Genomic DNA, 22,129 nt, shown 5'->3' with positions numbered 1-22,129 from the left:
AGTGTTATTTCAACCTCTTTATTCAAAAAGGCATGTTTCATTCTCACACCTGCATCCAGATCATTACAATTGATGGAAGAAACCTTGACTTTAGAAAATCAAACGAAATAAAATCCTTGCATTTCGTGATCGGACGCTACGCTCGCTTTAGTCATCGCAGCCTCCATCGTCCATGTAATAAATACACTCATTGACTGTCAAGCTCTGGAAACGATATGGTTTTTGGATTTTTTTTTTTTTTTTTTTTTTTTTTCTTCTGTTAAGGCCAATGCTATCCTCTCCACCTGGATTTGGTGATCTTCTGACAAAACCTCACAACAGAAAAGTCGGCTCACGCAGGATGGACGCGTTTCTCGGAGTGTCCTCAAGAAACAAGAATAAGGCGGATTAAATGATAAGGAAAGTGGTTGACAGAGGGAACGGATTACGCTCTCAAATCAGAATGGATCACGTGCGTTGTAAGAAATAACCACTTTTATGCCATCGGTTGCAGGACAGAAGTGTAGATTCACCCTCTTACACAGAAGCACTAGGGTGTACTGTTCTAACCCTCTGAAAGTCCCCTTCCCTTGAGTGGAAGCACAAAGCTTCCTCCTGCTGACAGCTCAAAGACATTTTCTCTAAATTCACGAGGGAATGAACAGTGGGAGCAGAGAGTGTTTGATGCCGTTACTGTACCTGTGAAGGGAGTCTGGGATCTACATTTGACACGAGATCAGAGGGAATCTGGTGAACACATGACGCGCTGGCAGCAGGTTGTGTGGAGGAACTCTGCAGCTGCGTGTGCACCGCTGTTACTTTGTTTTATACTGGAAGCGTGTTTTAAATGCTCCTGGGAAGCAACAGCTGAAAGGGGCTTCAAATTTGAGCAAATGAGCGCTACACTTCTACTAGCTTCTGATAATCACGCTGGCAGACATGACAGATGCCCTCTGTTAGCAAAAAGCAACACAAAGAGAGTACATGGGCCCCATCAATTTCACTCAATATTACTCTTTACTCCAATTAACTTTCAGGAAAACCCGGCTGTGCAGCGAGCCTGCAGCCAGAGTAATGATGAAAAACAGAGTGCGCACACATGCATTTCACCGCCTCACTCTCAGAAATACATGTGCACGCACTCCCTCGGGGACACATCCTGTTTCCTGCCGCACTTACCCACGTGGCTTTCATGCTGCTTACAGACTGAGATGGATTCTGCTGGACAGCGTGAGCAACATATTCATTTGTTAACCAGCGTCGGCCGGAGACCTGGGTTCATGGCCTGGCTTCCCTAAAGCATCTTATACAAAGATATGTTAATATGTTGTTCCCACTGAGCTGCAGCTGATGGCCTCTTCCAGGCCTGATAGGAAGAACACACACAGCTTAAAGGAGAATTCTGGTTTATCACAGCTTGGGGCTTATTTTCATAGTTTTAGCCGTCACTTCTGTCATTTCAGACGATCTTGTAGTAATTTAAGTGCTTGCTGAGATCTGGGAACACGATCTGAACCTCACTCATCACAAGGCTTCAATTTGACGTAAAACTGACAGTGAGTGCATCTGTAATTGTTACTATTCCTTCAACTGTGCCCGCACAACTACGGCAAGTACAGTGGAGCAAAGCTGAACCAGGAAGTCTAAATTACTATGGACGTTTATTGGTTATTTGACTGTTTCCTCTTCCAATTATCTTTGTCTAACCTGGAGGTTTGTTGTGTTTCTGTCTTCTTTACTGATGTTACTGTGTTCTGAGGTCTCAGCGAGTCACAACTTAATTTTTATGAGGGACCTAAACTATGGAAACAAATAGACCAAGTTAATAAACGGGAGTTTTCCTTTAAGCAGCCTGTGCAGTCTGGTTCTAAAGCGATACGTCCTGTCAGCGCAGCAGAATGAGGCTGTATGAAGAGTGATGGCTTCTCCTTGTTGGCACATGTGCTCCTGCTAGAAACGGAATCTAAGGAGAATGTGAGGGAGATGAAACACACAGAAATGAACTACTGAGGATGTTCCAACATCAGGGTGGTGGGCAGATACTTTCTCTGTTTCTCTCCTTTTCCATCATAGTGACTCTTTACCAGGAGTTGAATGAACTCCAACAAGGGGAAGACACCATTTCAGTCATACTGACATCGCTCTGCCTCACTTCGAACTGGCCTTAGGTTGAATGAATTGGGGACATGGAAGAACAGTGGTCTATCTTCTGCAAACTCTACGGGGTGTCATTTCCATCTGAACGATGCAAGAGCTCAGTCCCTGGATGAAGCACAACTAATCTCTCTCGCTCTCTCCGTCACGTTCAAGTACAAAAAGAAAAGCAGGTCGAAAGGTCACAGTTCCTCAGGTTAAAACCAGCGTGGGGAGGATCTCGGACTAACCAGCATCTCCTGCTCTCCGCCTCCTTCAGCCCGCTTATCAGGTCAAAGGTCAGCTGGGGTTCAACGCGTTCTCCTAGGTGATGGTAACATTTCCAGCCCGGACCTCCAGGTGAAGACTCGCAGGATGACAGGGCTCTGGAGAACCTCTGGTGCTCCCTACTCATCTCGATTGGTGGATTTTACTGTTGCTGTTTTTGTTGAAAGTTTTGTGTTAAAGATTTCCCCTCTCTCCTGTCCACAATGTGCCTCTGTTGGTGGTGGACTTCTATAAAGATTTCTTGGTCAGTTTCTTGCCCTTCTTGAGGGAGAGCTTGTTCTTGATGTATCCCCGCTTCCTCTTGGCCGTCTGCAGAGGTAAACATCACCAAAAACACCCAAGTAAAAAGATGAAGCTTCAGAAACCACTTAAATAAAATAAATAAATGTTGCACATGTTGTTTCTTTCAACATATTACTGTTAAAATTAGGATGCTGTTTGCTTATTACCTAAAATCATATCTGAAAAATGTATTTGTTTTTGTTTCTATTGCACTAGATCGTCCACATTACACACAGTTAACTTGTACACTTGTTATGGCTGAAAGAAGCTCGAATGTGAATTAGATTCTTTAATTCTCTGGGCCAGAAAAGAACTGAATAAAAAAAATAAAAAAAAAAGGACCACACTTTGGGCTTTGAGGAACAAACATCAACATCATTCACATTTCATGGACCAAACAACTAATCGATTAATCAACAAAATGTTTGACAGATTAATGAATAATGAGAATAATAATAAGAAGAATAATAGTTATGAGGTTGCTATCGGAGCCCAGCTCACCTTTTTGGAGGTGTACTTCTGCTTAGTGGTGTCAGTGCTTCGCAGCTTGTGCTCTACGCGGTCTCTGTTCTCCAGCTTTTTGACCTTATAAATCCTGACCAACCAGTGCTCCGACGTGAAGGCTTCCTCCAGGTGCTTCAGCTTTATGTCCTTGTTGCCGATCTCAGCATTGCGTGTTCGGTCAAAGCCTGGTGGCGTCCGGAAGTCCAACTTAACAGAAATGAAGACAAATGAAGATGTTTGTGTCTACATCTTATTTGTCCATTTGAAACTATTTCGTCAAGCTCATTCTGATAACAACCAATCATTCTGTCTCTTACGCTGCAGAATGAATGATTTATGAAGACTTACCTGCATTTCCCCAAAGCGGTAGTAAGACATTTTGTACATAAGGCAGTTGAGTAGGGTGGGGGAACCAGCTTTGTCCACTCTGAACTCTCCCTGCGGGGTGAAGTAGTCACTTTCCTGGGTGGACAGGAAGACAGATGGAGGGGGAAATAAGTGAACCACACACTCAGGCTGCAAAACACATTCAATCATGGTTCGAACAACTTAAAGCACATTTGGTTATCCATGTTTCCCCTCAGAGAGAACATCAAACGAATTCCACTTTGCAGACATCCACCATCTCTGCAGGAAATATTTAACAGCTGCAGCACGCTCTGCTTCTATTTGATAGAAGTTACCCTCTAAAGTGGCTGAAATACAGTCAGTGTGACGTGTCTCTCACCCTGATGTCCCTGGGGTGCTCTCCCTCTGCGATGCGGACCATCCACAGGAACTTGTTGATGTCATCGCCGGAGTAGCCAATCACACCTCCAAAGATGATCAGGACGTAGTCCACATCCAGTGACCTCATGATTTCATAGGCTGCAGTCTCATTGGACGACATGGCTTTGCCCACCTGTAGGAACACAAAGACACGGCAGCTTTACAAGTCATTTCTATTCAAGAGAACTCACTTCTAAAAAACATGTCACCATGTATCATCTGTGTTTGAGCTTTCTTTACCAGACAAAAGCGTCTTACAAAGAGACGGCATCGAGTTGCATTGTGGTAAATGTGTGTTCTAGTGTTTTTGGAGCACATAGTAGTGAATAATAGTCAGGATGTCTCAGCATTTGCTGCTCCTTTTTTAACATGTCTAATATTCTTAATGTGTCTCTTGAGTCTAAGTTAGTGGAGGTTAAGACATGGCCAGTGTCCCCTGTAATGAGCTGTGTAGTAATACAACGTTACGTCCACTTGGTGGTGCAACACATCAACACTGAGTTCTAAACAGTGAATGAAAAAACTCAACTAGGAGCTGTTAAACTTTGGAGCCATGGTTAATGGAGACAAGAAACAGTCAAGAGTATGAAGGGACATGCAAGCTTACAGCAACAGCGGAAAGAGGTCACCTGCAGCTCTGCTCGGCTTTACGGAGCTTTATAGTGAGTTTCAGCTCACACTGATACAGGCTGTGCTGTATCGGTAAAGCAATCTTTGTGTAAACTAGGCAGAGTGCCCCTTTAATATAGTGTGCAATCTAGCAGTGTGACAGCAGCTCTCACCAGTGCAATGTGACTGTTGTTCCACGTGTTGTTGTCGACCAGCGTCGTCCGGTTGGCCATGCCTGCTATCTGGTAGCCGTAGTCCCACCAGGACATCACTCTGGCGTGCTCGTCTGTGTTCTGCCTCAGCCAATAGTAGGCCTCCCTGAAGTCATCCAGGATGTTACGCGAGCTGGAGGAGAAAGTTATAGATGACGTCACGGTCATAAATGTGTGTGTTTGTACAGTGGATACTGTGAATATTAGACCAACACTTAAAATATATGCAGTAATAGCTGGAATTGACTGTGTGCTGAACAGCCTCTATGGGAAGTGACCGTTATAAGCATTTCTTGTTGGACACTCGAATGGCTGAGTCAGTAATATCAATGATAAAATATCTGCTGATGCCAAGTTTGATCTGATAATCTGTTATAGTTTTGTTACCTTCCTCTAATACACTACAGAAAGCACATATTTAAAAAAGTTTGACAGCAGCAAAACTGTTCTGCTTGAAGAAAACAGAGGCTGCATTACAGTTTCTGTTTGATGGAGGTCTGTTATATTGTGCCAGTGTGGATCTGCTGTCACAGGAGGGTTTGGAAAGGATTTATACAGCCTCTCTTCAAATAAACAGGACAAACCAACAACTGAAGTTTAAAGTTTGCTTCAAACTACAAGACAAACGGGAGAAAGATGCAAAACCGGCTGCTAGGTAGGAGGAGGGACATGTTACATATCTGAGTCCGAGGGCCCACAGTTTCATAATCCATCCAAGCTCACAGCGCTGAAAGAGAATACGTCTTCAGTAGAAAGTAATTCCACTGAAAAGTGATGACAACACGGTCTTTGGATTAATGGGAACACAGTTTCTGGAAAGAAGTTACTGTTGAATTTTTCAGATGTCATTTTTCATTGCTGGGAGTGCTGAGAAATAAAACCTCATTGTGTTAAGAGAGCAGAAAGGAATCTCAGAGGCTGAGAGCCATCTGCAGGGCTACATACCACGAGGGCTAGGGGAAAATTACTGTTGTAATTTAGGTAAACTGACCGTCTACATAGCTGCAAACCCTCACATGAATCCCATTAGTGAGAGGGTTTAGTGTCCTCAGATGGTCTAACTGTTTCACTGACTGCTCCTCTTTGTGAATAATACAGCAGCTCTTTGGCATGAACAGGTTCAAACTGAGAGGGATGATCAGATGTCATCCAGAAACACCATATTTAAACTCTAAAGTGGCGTGTGGGGAATGCTGTGCTGCTCTCACCCATCGTGGTTGTATGATGCCAGTACCACGCTGGGACTGGAGTACGCGTTGCTGGTGACCCAGGTGCAGTGGACGGCGAACATCATGAGCAGCATCAACATCAGCATGGTGACTATGGACTTGATGTTGGGGCCCAGGCCCTCCTCGGCCTTCTCCTGCTCCGATACGTGTTTACGCACCTTACCGGCCTGCAGGGACGGCACAAACCATCAGGACACCATTTGTAAAGGTTAGTGAAACCTTAAAAGGACAGGAACGCTGTAAAAACAAGCTGATGATATACCAGAGGACTGTTAATTGCCTCCATTGAGAGAATTCTCAGACAGACAATTAAGTGTTGTAGCTGTTTTATGGTGAGCTCTTGGGAGACCTGCGATAGGTTGGTAATGCATTATATTGATTTGGAGGACAAGCAGCAGAAGGATGACAAAAACACTGGACAGCAGTGCCATTTGGTTTCCCAGAGGAAGGAGGAGAAGAATAGTAATGCACTACAGCTTGATTTTATGTTTTATCACAAACACCAGAACTGTTTTTTATTATTATAAGGTCCATCCTTGAAGAGAAGTGCATCAAAAATATAGTTAGTAATGGTTATACTTGGGATGTTATGTGTTTGCTTCAATTATGTTGAATTATATCAGAAGGTGGATTAAACTGACCAAGAATCCACAAACAGTTACGCTTGGTGAGTTATTTACTGGTTTGCCTTCATTTTCAAAGAAAGTCAGACTATTGTGGCTTTTTGCTAATTAGAGAAGAAAAACTTTTATCATAAAAGACATAACTACAAACTGAAAAGGGAAGCTAAATATTCACGAGATGACTAGTGTACTCTGAGGCAAGGTCTTCAAGATTTTTGGAAAAAATAAATTTACTTTACTTACTGTGAAGCAGCTTTTATTGTTAATGGATTTTTTTGGCAACTCAAGGGCACCAGATCAACTTCTAAATGCTGCACTGACGTATTACTAAGATATAAAGTTGTTGTCTCTAATGTGTTACAGTTTACACATCCAGTACACATGGAGCAACTTTAGCATTCACGAGGAGCCGTGTCCGTCCCTTTGCTTGACACGTGACTCATTTTCAGTCTCTTACTCGCTCTGTTGTGGCTTCAAGAAACTCCTGAGAAAAATATCTGACTCATTAGCTGCCAAATGCAAATCGCTAACTTTGTCGGCCGTTTAGGGAGCAGGTGCTGAATCAGTTTACCAGGACTAATACGAGCAGGTTCACTGAAGCAAGTCAGTAAACTTGTGGGCTGTAAAACCAAAACAACGAGCTGAAAGATGCTAAAACAGAGCTGTGGTGAATTGCTATGGAATCAGATTTGTGTCAAAAGTTTCAAGCAAAACTTATTAAAAGTCAATCAGAATAAATGGATTTGAGAGAGAGAAAAAATGAACTCAAGCTAAAAATTATAACCTTCAAAATAAAAAATGTCTCTTGAAAACAAATAACTGTATTTTATTTTGTTCAAGGATATAGTTTTGCTCTCACCCTCTCTCTCTTTTGGCTGTTGAGTTTTTGATCAATATTCGCCAGGCAAGGCATGCATGAAGAGGAAGCATAGGGGGGTACGCCCCCCTATGCTTCCTCTTCATGCATGCCTTGCATGGCGAATGAAAGATTCTTTCTCCCGCTTGATGATTAGAAAAAGTTAAAAAAAAACTTTATAGATCCCCAGGAGTCAATTCAAGCAAACAGGGGAACAACCTCCGGGTCCCTTGAAAGAGCCCGCCCACGCGACAGGTTTGTGTCAAAACTCAAACAAGGAATCTGGCAGCGCAAACGAAAAAGCCAGAAGCGTAACCAAAAGAGAGAGAGAGGACGAGAGTTTAACTACATCCTTGAACAAAATAAAAAGAGTTATTTGTTTTCAAGAGACATTTTTTAATTTGAAGGTTATAATAGTTCATTTTTTTCTCTCTCAAATCCATTTATTCTGATTGACTTTTAATAAGTTTTGCTTGAAACTTTTGACACAAATCTGATTCCATAAATTGCTCTCTGTAGGTTTGTCACTAAGAATGACTCCTTTCATCTGATCCCCTGTTAATATGAAAATGTTGACAAATATTCTGTTTGGCTTTGGGTATCCAGGCTATACATGATATTTATACTGTATTTTTTGTAATTGAAGGGTTTTTGCACTTGTTCTGACTTTTGATAGGAAAAAACAAAATCATCTTGTCAAGTTTTGGAAATGTAAAACTTATTAGACAAAACTTTACTGTATTACGAGACATTAGTCACATAACAGCATCACTTTTGAAATAGGAATAAAGCTACCACTAGGCTTGGTTTTCATCCCCATAACATCAACATCAATCTACAGAGACAACAATTCTATGCAGCAACACATGAGATAGTTTAGTGTAAATCAAACGGCAGGGCTGATCGTAAACGACAGAGGTGACAGAGTGATGACCCACACTCATGACCGCTAACCTTGTCATAGAGGTTTCCAGCGTTCTTCCTGTCATCCTCGTCGCTGCTGTCTTCTGCGGGCGGGCTCTGCCTCTTCATGTCGTCTCCCAGGTAGTGTTCAAAGACGCTGGAGAAGGCCACCGCCGACAGCATGCACACCACCGGTGTCAGAGTCAGCATCAAACGCACCATTACGCCGGCAAAATATACAGCGCTGATGGCGTACAAGGCCACTGGTGTGAGAAAAGCAGTGAAAGAGGAAGACGAGAGGAGATTACAGGTGACTAGGGTGTTATAATTCAAGCTTAATGAGTCTGATTTCATTTTAAATATAACTTAATTTATTCAATTTACTTTAATTTAATGCTGTCAAGTCACAGCCTCTGTATTCTGTTGTCGCACGGTGACTTGAAATCCCTGAATGCTTCTCCTTTGTACTAATACTACCTGCTTAGTGTAGATCTGAAAACAGGGTGGAAACCCGAATGTGTTTGTCTGTGTATGTGTGACTGTATTAACGGAGTGCTTTCTGCTCAACTGAGATCAAAGAGTCTCAGTGACATGAGTAGGAGGCAACAGATCGAGAGCAAGATGGAGGTGAACACTAAAAACCAAAAAAAAAGAAGAAGAGTGCAGCAGAAAAAACAAATTAAAAAAAAAAGAGAGCCGTACGAGGCAGCCAAGGGAGGGCAGTGCAACACTGGACTTCATGTTGGTGAGCAGAGACCGAACCTGATGTTATTGGACAATTCTAGTTCACTGCAGATGTGTCATAGGTGTGTGTGTGTGTGTGTGCTGAACTGATATAATGGTTTGCTTTTCTGATGAATTAGTGATGCAATCCAATCTAAAATGAATGTAATGTTCATAAAACAGACTTGACCACAACACACTTCTTCATGTTCAGTAGTTCATCATGGTAAATATTCTACACTGTATTTTGTTATCATCTCACCGTGCATGTATATTTTTCACTTCGCTGACATGTTTATTGATGTTATAGATACTAATTAAACTTCCAGTGAGGCTCACAACAGTTCACATGCACGTGCATATTTTACTTTCAAATTAATGTGATTATTTTTTGTTGGACTGCATTATAATAAAACTAATACGTTTGGGTTTTGGACTATTTGTCGAACAAACCAAGACATCTGATGAGGTCACCTTGGGCTCTGGGATGTTCTGTAATGTTTTAATAGTCCAAACAATTAATCAAGAAAATAATCAATTGATCAGTAACAAAAATACCTGCTAGTAAGTGGACCTTGAGTAGAAACGTTTGTGTTAAAGTTTTGTGTTGCTGTCTACGGTGAGGAATGAACTTTCACACTCACATGTATAATGTCCAATATGTTATCAAAGCAGGATATACTGTCAGCTCTATATTATTTATACAGGGCTTTTCATAATAAAGAACTTGTTTGATAAAAGTCCAAAACACAAAGTTGCCACAGATACAAACAGAGGAAAGTATTCATCAAGCCAGCGGCGAAGTTTCACAACTACATAAAAGCCATAATTAAAGGGGAAAGTCCGCTCCCTTGTTATTGTGGGCACTTTTTTATTGATACCGATGCTACTTTAAAGCTCACTGTCTCCACTTCCACCACAACAATTCCATTAACACTCATCAGTAAACACTGCCTCCATTACCACTCCTTCAATACTGGATCATCGTCTTTTAAGGACAACTGGGACCTTCGCCAATAACGGTGTTTTTAAAGAAAAAGGTACTGTTCCTTACCAAAGACACGCTCATCGTTGATGTTCTTAATGCAGAACCAGAGGCCTGCTGGGAAGGTGCAGACGAGGATGTGAAGGTCAAAGAAGAAGGACACCCAGGTGGTGGGCTGGTGCTCAGATACTGATGCTATAATGGGAATGTGGATCTTGGCATAGCTGTGGGTAACATGGAAGACAGAGAGAAGTGAGACACCACAGAGAAATACCATTAGACAAAAGAAGAGAAAAAGGAGGTCTCTATGAGGACAGAATTAAACCGTGAATGTATTATTAGTGTCAAACAACCCCTTTCCTACAGATAAAAAGCATAATAGTTCATTTTACTCCCTTTCGTTCCCACTTGACTCTTTCTAAAATGAGCCGCTCCAGCTGATAATAAGGCTGTGAGATGTTTTTCAGAGTGGGGTAACTAAGACATTCAGGTTTGGCTGATGTCAGTTACCTTGGGTCCAATGATGACCTCATTACTTTTACTGCACTGCAGCAAATCTAAATGTCCTTAAAAAAAAATACTCAGGCGTGTGCACAAACATACAAACATATGTGCACATGCCCTCGTGAGGGTTTTAGTACAGCTCTCTGTTGGCCCAGATCTGGGGGGGGGGGGAGGGAGTATTATCTGTTCAGGATTTTATGATGGGCCTGAACAACTGACTCACCGTTGGACCATAAGAACATGTTGGCAGCTAGACAAAGACAAAGGCAAAGCTACAGTAGTTGGTGTGCATTTGATTTGTCTGTTTGTTCGGACTGAATGTTGATAGAAAAATTAAAGGAAAATAATCTGCTTTTGTAAAAATGGGCAACAATTTTCATCCCTGACCAAGAAAAAAAAATCATTATTTGCTTGATCGTTTATTAAACACATGCTCTGAGGTGGACTACAGCTGAATAAATTAAAAGTTGGACTTCTTAGTAAATCAACCAGAAGATGAGGTGGAATAAATCTTGGATGAAACGTACTCCCACCCTGCTAATTTCTGCCTCGTACAGTTTAACAGATTTATAGGTAAATGTGCTACTGTACGTAACTTAAATCTAATTAATTACAAGCACTGCAGTCAGATAATTTAAATCCAGTGCACAAGTGCAGCACATCGATTGTGATGACTTACCCAGTGTCCCACAAGGAGTAGAAGCGGCCGCTCCACGGAGCAATGTACCCTGAAGGTGAAACACACACACACACACACAAACACACACACGAACCATATAGACTCAGTTAGATTGCACTTCTAAGTCCATTTAAACAAACACACGCACAGCTGTGGGCCGTCACGTGTCAGTGGAATACATAATTGGTTTGTAACAATGCTCCTGCATATATCGATCATATAATTACTCTGTAATATGACAGTGTTGTTGCCGTGCTGCAGACATGATGAGTGGCTGTAATGAGCCCTTTCTGGCTGGCTGTCCACTCAGCTTGGCAGTACAATGATAAACGAGCACACAGACACCAATCGCTGCTGTTTGATAGGCAGCAGGTGGACCGAACTAATACATCCATGATAGATGTGTGATGTCTGACCAGGACCAGCTATGGCTTCACATGTAGCATTTCAATGGATAAGGGGATTTAATTACTGCGACCGCACTCATCACAGCAGTCAAATGTCTCCTGTAATGTGGACAATATTTCAGTGCGGCTTCAGCTTCATTCTGGGTTAAAGGTAACAGAGCAGGGCTCAACAGTAACAGCTGCCTCTTTGCCATTGGCAGCCATTTTAGGAATCAGTTCTTTGCCTTTGGTTGCCATCAGTGAAAATCATAGAAAATAGGGGCAATTAAGAGCAAAAAGCACACCCCAAATTAAACACATTTCTAACATTTGTCGTATTAATCATATCTAAATATTGCTGCTACGATTAGAACTGGAACCTCTATGAAAAAGAGCCAACATTGGAAGAGGAAAGAACGAATGAACTCTCCATCCTTATGCTCCATGTCCCTGTAATGTCTGTTACTAACTTGGTATCTTCCCCGAACCTTTTTCTGCTTTTCCCCATCTCTCATTCTCAAGTGGATTGTGGTCATGGTTCTCCATGCCTCAATGAATCACTGCAGCGGATCTCCAGCCACCTCTTATTACTAATATTAGTCACGTTATTATTATTCATATATTCGTTACTGTCATGTTATTCACTGTTACCATACTGCTCATTATTAGTCATATAGTTACTATTATTATGGTTGTTTACTGTGTTTCTCTCCTCCCTGTGCTGGGTGACAAGTTCCTCTGGCTGGTTCTACTTGATTACAAACAACTGACAGTAAATTCAAACGAGCAATCTGACAGAAAAGCTTTTCCAGGACAAAGCTGTTAAAGTCATAGTTTCGTATGAATGTTTCTTTTCTCTTTTTAAAGCAAACTGAAAATACAAACCCATATTAATTACGTCTACATGGTAAATTCCCCAGTTGGATTTGGTGTGGAACCAAGTGATTTGCCTGCTTTCTTGTAGCCTGTGTTCATATTAACGGTGTGATATGCTCATCCATCTTTGTACCGTGCGACTGTACACACACACACAAAATGCAGTTTTCAAGTTTTTATGAGTTGTTTTCCCTGTGAACCAACCTGTGTATGTCAGATAGATGACGGACAGAAAAACCACTCCAGCAGCCACAGAGACTCCCAGGAAGAACAAAGTCTGGAACTCCTGCCTGGTCAGCCTGTCCTTCAGGTACAGCAGGAAGGCATAGACCTGAAGCAGCACAAACACACCTGCAGAGAGACAGAACAAATAAGTAAAGATCTCAAATATGTAGTAGTAGTGAATAAAATAGAGACGAGGACAATGGAGAATTTTGCTTATATCACTGGGGTAAGTAAAGAATTGTTGTTTTCTATTTGTCTGTACTATCTCTTATGATTATGTTGATCTTTTTCAGCATGATTTACACATTGTTTAAATTTGAAGCAATTATTTTCAATTTTTAATTAACAACTAAACAATGAAACACATCAGATCCACTTCACCTACAGTGTTTCACCGCTGTGCATATCTGAGTGGTTTAAGACATCCCTGCAGGTAATATCAGAGACTTTATTTCCACTGCGTGCTCATTGTCCTCCACAGCAACACTGGCACAGCCAAGCTGCTGTGGGCACCGTCATTATGTGATTTGTCTCAGGTGAATGGTCCAATATTAACTCATCATCATCATCATCATGACACGCTCTGGTTGGAGGGCTCAGACACAGATTGCATTTAAGGCATTTTTATATTTATTCCACAGGCCTTACGTAAACACACAATATTGGCTTCCAGTGCAATTTTCCACATTCCCTCCAGACCGCTTGTTATTGGTTACTGACCTGCTGCGGCCATGTGTTCACTGGTCCTGATTGGCTGAAAGCCCACAAAGGGGATCTGCATGGACAGGACGAGGCCAATGATGTAGAAGGTGCTGTAGGCTGGAGGGAGAAAGACCAGTTAAGACCAGTTAAAGACAAGCTGCTCCAAGCGACTCCATCCCCTCTACGTACCAAACTTCCTCTCTTAGACCTAATCCTAAAGGGTGGGTCTGGTGGTGTTCTGTGTGCTTCTTAAAAAGCGGAAAGCTTCATATAGACCTGGTATGTGGATCTTGAGTTAATATCATTATTATTTCCAAGGGAAAGACTGAACTTTAGGGCTCGACTACATCTTTGTTATTGTCTGCAAATGCAATGAAAAGACAAAAACCAACAATGTGAGGAGATGAAATGAAATGATCAGAAAGATTGCGTGCACAAACATACAGTGCTGGTATGTCCCAGATCCCCCGCCTCCTACTTAAAGTACAACTTTACAAAGTCCTTGACACAGTACACAAGAACAAAATGCCTTTTGAGCCTAAATCATGACTGACAGTCTAAGAATGATTAAGCTTCGGAGTTCAAACGGTTTACAGACTGGGGAATCAGCGGCACAGCCTGACAACAGGCTCACTGTGAACACTGCAGCTAAACCTGAAAACTGTTTCAAACAAGCCCTCAGGGGTCATAAACACTGAAACTAAGCTTCAATAACAAAAGCCCCCAAACAAGCTCTGCTGGTCGAATACTGCCACAACACAGCCACTGAAATAAAAGGACCAGTCCTCTTCAAAAAGCTGCACAGCCTTATTACGTACTAGTTACACAGGCAGAGAAATGTAGACATGCAGAAATGGCACATTAGACTAGAAATCTTTTAGTTAGCTAAATGAGCTGACTCTTAACTGGCCACGTGTGTCTACATGCTTCATTAAAACAGGAATTACGACTGAGAGGTCACAGACCACAGCTTTTTTGCTGTCTAAACGTGATCTCAGTCTTTTTCTTTTAATGACAGGAAAATAAGCAGGCAGGATGAGATGAGGCAGGAAGAAGGAAGTGAACGGTTCCTCTTTGCTCTGAGACCGTTGTTTTATATTCCACAGCTAGAATTTCCTCAACACAATTAATCATTTTATTTTCACTGCTGGACAATCGTGTTTTCAAGTAACTGGTTCATTAAAGATGAGAATTAAATGAAATTATTATGCCGTGTTGAGAGAAGGGATAACGTGATGATGTGGTCGTGACTCTGCAACAAGAGCGAAGACTCTAATCTCCACTCTTTGCTCTTCATCTGTGGCTGCACTTAAAATGAATTTGTAAGGCTGAAGCCTCACCAGATTGCACTGAAGGGAATCATGTTGGGGGAAAAAGAAGAGAATGTACGCCAATTTGTGTCTGGGCGTAGAACCAAACCTCAACCCTCTCCACTGGTGTCCTCACAAGTAGACATGATTATTACTGGTATTACACCAAAAACTGTGTATCTGGAAGTGAGAATAGCCTGATGTTCTGTTGCAGCTATGCATACTTCCACATACATTTCTATCGTGATTATATCGCCTTGACAAGACTGGAGGGTGCAAAAGGAGAAATAAAAATAAAAATCTGTTAAAATATGCTGCTAGCCAATCAGAATCAATGCAACTTCAGACTTGTGACAGCCCACAAACCAGCCTGATTTACATTTAAAAAGCAGCAGATTCAAGGTTATCCTGTTTTTGACTCGATCATTTTCCCTCTCCGTGGCTGTCTTTTGATGACGATAATGATGATGGTGACAACATTGTGAGGAAAGCCAGAGTGTGGAAAAGAAAAAAAAAACTGCCTGTGTCACAAGCTGCTCTGCAAAAAACGTCTCTGGTAAATTAATGAAAGGAAACACCTTTGTTCAGTTTCCGGTTTAGATACATCTGTGCAATCTCACGTGATCCTGCAATAACACTTATCTTTGTGAAGTTCTGAAGCTTGATCAAAACACCCAATAAAGTCCAAAAACATGAAAACCTCACTTAACTGAGCCACGATGCACGTTTTAACAAAGCAGCTTCTAACAGCATGACAAGCCAAAACCTCACACTTCTAACTGATTTAGATTTTTTTAAAAACCCTTTGAACTTGTATGAGAGGGAAACATAAGCTGTTTTGACAGCTTGATACATGCAAATTAAATTAAAGGATAAGGCTGGCACTTGTCTATATATTATACGAAATTACCTTGACTCAAGATGAACCTAAAAGGCAACAAAGAAAACTCAATCTGCTGGTAAAGACTGTGGGTTGTGGCTGAAAGCTCCATAAAAAGCTAGTAAGTGGACCTTAGGTTAATATTTCTATTTCTGATGAGTTTTAGGGCTCAACTATATATTTGTTAGCATCAATAGCGACTGTTCTGTAGCTCCATTGGTTCATACTAAAGGCAAAAATTTTCAAAAAGAGGCAACAAATGTATAATTTAGCTTTTTAGAAAAGCACAGTCATTCTTTTTTATTTACTGATTTGTTGGGGACCATTGTCAGTTGTGGTTTAATACACATTTGGAGCTCTACTGAATATTTAGGGCAGCAGGATGGTGCATATGGGATTGAATGAAAAAATATTACTTTGTACATGTTCATGCTAATGAAGGAACACGTCACACAGTCTGCTTCAATTATGTGTTTTTAATAGTTTTTGGACAACTATGGGGCTCTGTGGCACAAAGGGAATAATAAGCAGGCTTTGCCACTCACACAATACTTGGATGAGTTGAGATGGATATTATTTATGTTTAACATTAATGCTTGTATCTCTGGTTTGGGTATTAAGATACTTTTTGACCCTGAAGTGCTGCATTTGAGCAGCTGCTCTTCATAGACTTTCTGGCACCGCCACTTTGAACTGCTGGTAAAAAAAAAGTGAAAGCTGTTTGAAAAGCAGTTACTTAAAGATGATGCATTTCCTGTCGGAACTGCATCCAAACTCAAAAATGAAGATATGTGGTGTCCGACGTCTCCAAAAGCATCTCATCATGTCCAATCTAATCATTTTGTCCTGCTACTGGCAGCCAGGCGGTGCAGTTCTGTAATGGATGTTCTGTTAAAGTGTCCCAGCAGGCGGCACATGGCACACGCTCTAGAGATGCTGAGCGATGCCTCAGCCTGCACCCGTACTGGGAACCAGCAGCCGAGCTGATGCCTGTTAAAGGCATCAGAGGCATCCATCAGAGGAGTTTCTATTCTAAGTCTTCTAAGCTGCTGCAGAGGAGAAACTGCTCATCAGATATGATATTCTGGTTGGATTTCACCACGGTGTTTCTGCTCTATTAGACAGGGAAAATGGAGCGAGTCGGGGCTGGCGTGTGACAGCAGGTCACAGGCTGGACTTCAAATCACAATACAAGGTATGCATCACAGAACACAGTGAGCTATTACAACTTTGAACTAACTCAATTACTGTGTTGCTGCAGGCAGAATGTACAGTGCAGGTCTACAGAGAGACGCAGACACGGCAGGTGAGGGGAAAGAGCAGTGTAGAGGAGAGGATGAAGGAAGGGAGATGTGAAAGTCAGCTCGATGCTAAATTATTCATTTTGCCAGTAATCCTACTGAAGGATGTAGAATCCACCAGTCACCCCGCTGCATCTCCCGTCTTTCGCTTCCTTCCCTGCGCTTGTCCTAAGTTATGGCAGTCCTCAGTATGGGCCCTCTTTGATTCCACATTTCAGAGCTTTCTTGTCTAGTTAACCTTACCCAGTTGAGCATCTTTTAAGTCTTGATATGTCATTATTTCCACAGGATTATGGTCCAGTACAGTATGCATGGGCTACTGTTTTGGATCTGAAACAATGGTGTGGTGTTGCAGCATCAGTAGGGAGCTGTGAGCCTCGGGTCAGGACTTGATTCATAATCAGTGAGGCGAGTTCAGGGAGTGCGACGAGGCGAGCTCTTTGAAGGGAAGACAGCTTTCATCTTTTTTTCTTTTTTTTTTCTGCATTTCCACTTTCAGTCTTACTTTTATCACGTATCCCGCCTGCATTCCTCTGGGGGATTTGTGTAAACCTGATATCTGTCTCATTACAGACACAACATCAGCTGCTACCGCATGGTATTAATTATCAGTAACAGTATTTATACAGTGTAGATATGACTGCAAAGAATAACAAGCTGCTCTATGTAATGATCCAACATCAATGGGCATGGCTTTAAGCCTTTTGAAAGTATAGAAAATACAGTTGTTGCTGTTTGTGTGTTTTATTCCTTTCTTTCAGTGTGTGTGTGTGTGTGTGGCTGCTGACTGTACAGTTACTGTGCCCTTTATGTTTTTTTGTTTATCCTGGATGTGCTACACTGAAATCAAACGAGCATTACTGTAAACCCCCAAGTCATCTGTTTATGCCCTTGCATTAATGTGAGCATATATAAAGCGTTTGTGTGTGTTTGTGTGTGCCGCGTCTCACCTATGTAGACTCTCCTACTGAAGCGCTGCATGAGGAGAAGGACAAATACGTGAAGGGGAATAAGGTTGATGATGAACACGTAACCGCCCCAAGCTGAAACCTGTGAAAACAAACAAAAACACAACGTATTTAACAAGAGCATTTTCTTATCAATTTAGAGCTGTAGTAATAAAATTCAATTTCAATTCAATTCAATTTTATTTGTATAGCCCAATATCACAACAGAGTGTCTCATAGTGCTTTACAAAGTTCACTGAAATAGTGAACTTTGAAATAGTGAAATAATAGTATTTTAGTAATAAAATTCATTAAGGGAGGAGTGTAACAATTTGGATTGTGGACAAAGATGAACGCAGACGTGTGTGCGCACAAATACATTCACAGTCAGCTTACTGCTTCTTGTCATAATAGGAATCTGATCCCTGCTGAATCTTTGCAATGTTCTAAGCTGCAGTGGATAGTCAGTATTGTAACCAGCCCACGAGTCCCTGTAACCTGGGAACTGAAGGATGGCTGTGTTTTCTTTCTTATTCAGAACACACACACACACACTTCCATAATGGGGCAGGTAGCAATAAGTAAGAGGGAGGGTGCAAAGCTGCACAGCCCACCTGAGAGCTGTGAAATCATTATGAGCAATGGAGTTAAGACTACCATTCAGATTATGTTGTCAGCCCCCAAACTCTTAAACGGCACACACACGCACTTCGTTTCAAGCTTTGTGCTCACTGTTTCCAAGTGTCATGCAACTCCCAGGCGGTGAGCAGCTGCCAGGGAAGAGGCATCACTGCTTACAGCGCGAGGCGTTCAAATGATTCATCACGGATTCATCACAGTCTGGCTGAATGATAGGTGGGTGAGGGAAAAGATTCCCCAATAGATCTGTTTTTGTCTGATGAAAATGGCTTTCAGTGATGTGAGATAAACAAAGCTCGATGGACGCCCACAACTGCTTGATGTTTGTCTTCAGTTTTGACATTGGCATTAGGGTTAGGTTGAAAGTGTTGGATTAGGAGACGACTGTGGCGAAAAGTCCTCACAAATATGAATACAAACAGTATTAAAAAAAGGTTTTGTGTGTGTTCTCACCATGTAGAAATAGGAGAGGCAGCATCCGATGGCCCAGAAGACGGATCCCGTTTTCACCGATTTCACCTGCAGTTTACATAGGAGAGCAAACACACACACACACACTCGTCAAATCTAGATCAGCTGCTTCCATTGAGCTGAGCTTCTGTGTTCATATTTTTTCCTTGAGGATTTGCTCTGTTGCTGCTTACCCAACAGGACTGTCTGAATTATTCATCATGTCTCCCTCTTTAATGACCTGCACAAAGCAGAGCACCATGTCCTACGCATCTGTACCTTCACCCAAGCTATGCAGTAAAGAGAGCTGCTAATGAGGGTTTAACAGGCCCTGACTTAACAAAGGCTCGGGTGGAGGGAGCGGCTATAGGCTGACTGAGATTGGGTATATGGAGGAGCTGAGCCAATGAGTTGTGGTGGACAGAAGGAGGCAATGGAAATTAATAGAAGTTGAGGGAGAGAGAATGAGAAGTGATAAAGGACTATAACAATAACTGCAAGTTATTCTGTTTGTGTTCAAGCATTTCACAGATCTAGTGAGAGCCTTGTGAGTCCTGCGTGTCTATGGCTTAATGTTCATCTTAAAACCAGGTTATGCTATTCCCCATCTACCCAGACCCCCAGTTAATAATAACTTCAGGGCTTCCTAACTAAAATCTGTACAGGCACATAGAGACATTTACATCTGTGGAAAAAAAAAGTACACAAGCAACATAAATGTTTTAGGTCTTTAACATGCATCATTGAATGAGACAGTGGGACTTGTCTTTTCTCTATGTGACTATGTTTAGTGTGGTCATAAAACATATTAACAACTTGGATTATCTGCTCCCAGCATGAGAAGGCATCTTAAATCAACATGTGAATGACTGTGATGAATTATAACTTTAACATTTCCTTCATTTAGTTTTACATAAATGTTTACCTTCATACTTTTTAAATTAAAGCTATGTTGTCATGGCAAACATGGTAGCAACCAATTGCTTATTTACTCATCTAGATGTGAAGCAGCACCAGCTTTCCTTTGGAGATGTGTTTTGGCTCCCCTGACTCCTCCAACACCTGAGGGAAATATCTGGCTTTTTAGCTACTAAATGCTACACTATGTTCCCCAGCTAGTTGCTCACTTCAACCATGTCTCCCATTTGGTGCTGGGCGGACAGTGTGGAGTGGATTTATCAGAGCTTTTTCACAGAAAACAGCTGCCTGCTGAGGCTGAAAAAAACAATACAACGAAAGCTTCCATAGGCTAAAAGCTGCTGTAGAGCTGAGGGACACTGCTGCTGTGGTTGTAGATCTCTGAATCTGTACACCACCTCACAGATTTGTGCAGGTTATTGTTTAGTTTCAGCTTGCTGAAAGCCAATTCCCGATTTGGAAAAATAGCTGTGGGACTAAGAAAGGAAACCTTTGTATCGTCTTGTGCCAGTCACAATAATGGATTGCAACTGGTGAGGATGAGATCTACACATCAGTACAGGATGCTGTAAGTCAACTACTAGAAATAATGACTCTAAAATTTGCATATTTCTTAAATCAGCATAAAATCTAAAGTTAATTGCTCCCAGCAACCTCTACTGCAGCTTTTATGTAGACTAAAAATTACTTTGGAGGGACAGATGGGTCCCTCGTAGAATATAAAGTTAAAATAACCCCTCCAAAGCAGAAAACTGCAAACATGAGCAAAATGTCAGGCTCAATAATGAAGTGAAACAAAATGGGATTTCAGCGGATTATCAGAGACACCACCAAATTGGGTGGTATTTTCAGTAGGTTCACATTACATGTAGTCTTTTTATTCTTTGTCAATATATAATCAAATTATTGTCACTTTAAATCATTGGAGGAGAAAGACGTGACTATTGTACTGCAGACCGACTTTAATTTGATTGTCCAATTTCTAACTAAGAGCAGCGAGCTGAGGCAGCAGTGAGAACTGCTATGAATAGCTGCAGGATAGAGGACCGGGACTTTGGAAGGACTTTGGAAAGAATGTGTGAACGTACCCAGAGATAGTAGGTGAACTGCAGGGCAAAGATGGCGATGCCTTCATTATCAAAGGAGCCAGCCACGGAGCGGGAGATGTAGCCTGGGACGATGGCGATGAAGCAAGCTGCAAGCAGCCCCGCACCCTGGTTCCACAGCTCCCTCGTCAGCAGAAAGGTGGAGATGGAGGTCAGGCCACTGAACACCGGGGCCAGGAACACGCACACGTCCCGGATGTGGACGGTGATGTGTAGGAGGTTGAGCACATAGTGGATGAGGCCGGCTGTGACCATCAGGCCGGGATACACCTGGAGGGAGAAGAAGAAAAGGGCCGAAATTATTCAGGTTCTCTTCAGCGAGGCAGCTTAAACCTAATTTTCTTCAGTAGATTTGATAAAAGTCAGGCGTTATCAATAAAGTCTGAATAGCACCCATATTGACAAGCCAGCAAGAGCTCTGCACATCTGAAAATGCTGCTTCATGCATCTTTTCACTGCTGTAGCTGCAAAATGTCATCATTAACAGGTTGAATGAGCAATTCAACAGAAGAAGAAGAAAAAAAAAAAATCACATCAGACTTACTGGACAGAAAATATGCTTTTACCAGCTTGCATCATTACCTTGAACATAAAAGTTCTGATGACAGAAAATGTTACTGAAGTTCCTACACAAAACAAAACAATCTAGCAACTTATTTGAAAAAAAAAAAAAAGTCTATTTGAATTTTTATTTTTATTGAGGATGACAGCAAAGTGGAGGCAAACATAGCCGAAGAAAGTTCAAATCAAAGCCTGCAGGAACTGGAGCAGAACCTGAAACTTCAACTATTGTTTGATACTTTTGTTGTTTACAGTCCTGCCTGCAAATTCTAAAAAATAAACTCAATAAAATAACTTGTATAATATAGAATCCTGTGTTATCTATATATATATATATAACAATTCCCTGAAGCTGTTTCAATCTGTGACAGTTTACTGTGTCAGCTTATGGTTTGTCTCTGCTGCTATAGGAATATAGTAAATGCAAAGCCACGTTTATGCAGCTGTTTTGTCAGCTAGTGTGAGTTTCCAAAGGTGTGCCGTTAGCTCTGCCTTCATCAGCCCATATAGAGAGATCCCACGGAGGTGCGTGAACATGTAGAGGCAGAGAT

At 41.7% G+C, this 22,129-nt stretch overlaps 1 protein-coding gene across 1 annotated transcript in view; it reads right to left on the bottom strand.

The window, feature by feature from the left end:
- Positions 1 to 4: 4 nt before the first annotated feature.
- Positions 5 to 22,129, bottom strand: part of LOC139204980 (dolichyl-diphosphooligosaccharide--protein glycosyltransferase subunit STT3B-like) — a 55,631-nt gene continuing 33,506 nt past the window's right edge. Inside the window, exons 3-16 of the mRNA XM_070835031.1 lie at positions 21,000 to 21,287; positions 18,997 to 19,062; positions 17,908 to 18,007; positions 13,485 to 13,583; positions 12,744 to 12,890; positions 11,278 to 11,326; positions 10,164 to 10,318; positions 8,438 to 8,649; positions 5,984 to 6,171; positions 4,737 to 4,908; positions 3,914 to 4,087; positions 3,535 to 3,648; positions 3,184 to 3,393; positions 5 to 2,709 (exon numbers count right to left, since the gene is read on the bottom strand). Coding sequence (XP_070691132.1) covers positions 2,629 to 2,709; positions 3,184 to 3,393; positions 3,535 to 3,648; positions 3,914 to 4,087; positions 4,737 to 4,908; positions 5,984 to 6,171; positions 8,438 to 8,649; positions 10,164 to 10,318; positions 11,278 to 11,326; positions 12,744 to 12,890; positions 13,485 to 13,583; positions 17,908 to 18,007; positions 18,997 to 19,062; positions 21,000 to 21,287 — 2,055 coding nt within the window. The 3' untranslated portion in view covers positions 5 to 2,628. The remainder of the gene's footprint in view (positions 2,710 to 3,183; positions 3,394 to 3,534; positions 3,649 to 3,913; positions 4,088 to 4,736; positions 4,909 to 5,983; positions 6,172 to 8,437; positions 8,650 to 10,163; positions 10,319 to 11,277; positions 11,327 to 12,743; positions 12,891 to 13,484; positions 13,584 to 17,907; positions 18,008 to 18,996; positions 19,063 to 20,999; positions 21,288 to 22,129) is intronic.

Source organism: Pempheris klunzingeri, chromosome 8 (assembly GCF_042242105.1).
Source record: "Pempheris klunzingeri isolate RE-2024b chromosome 8, fPemKlu1.hap1, whole genome shotgun sequence".
In the NCBI taxonomy this organism is placed as follows: Eukaryota; Metazoa; Chordata; class Actinopteri; order Acropomatiformes; family Pempheridae; genus Pempheris; species Pempheris klunzingeri.
Note: the sequence above shows the minus strand (reverse complement) of the source record. Positions and strands in the feature narration are given on the sequence as shown.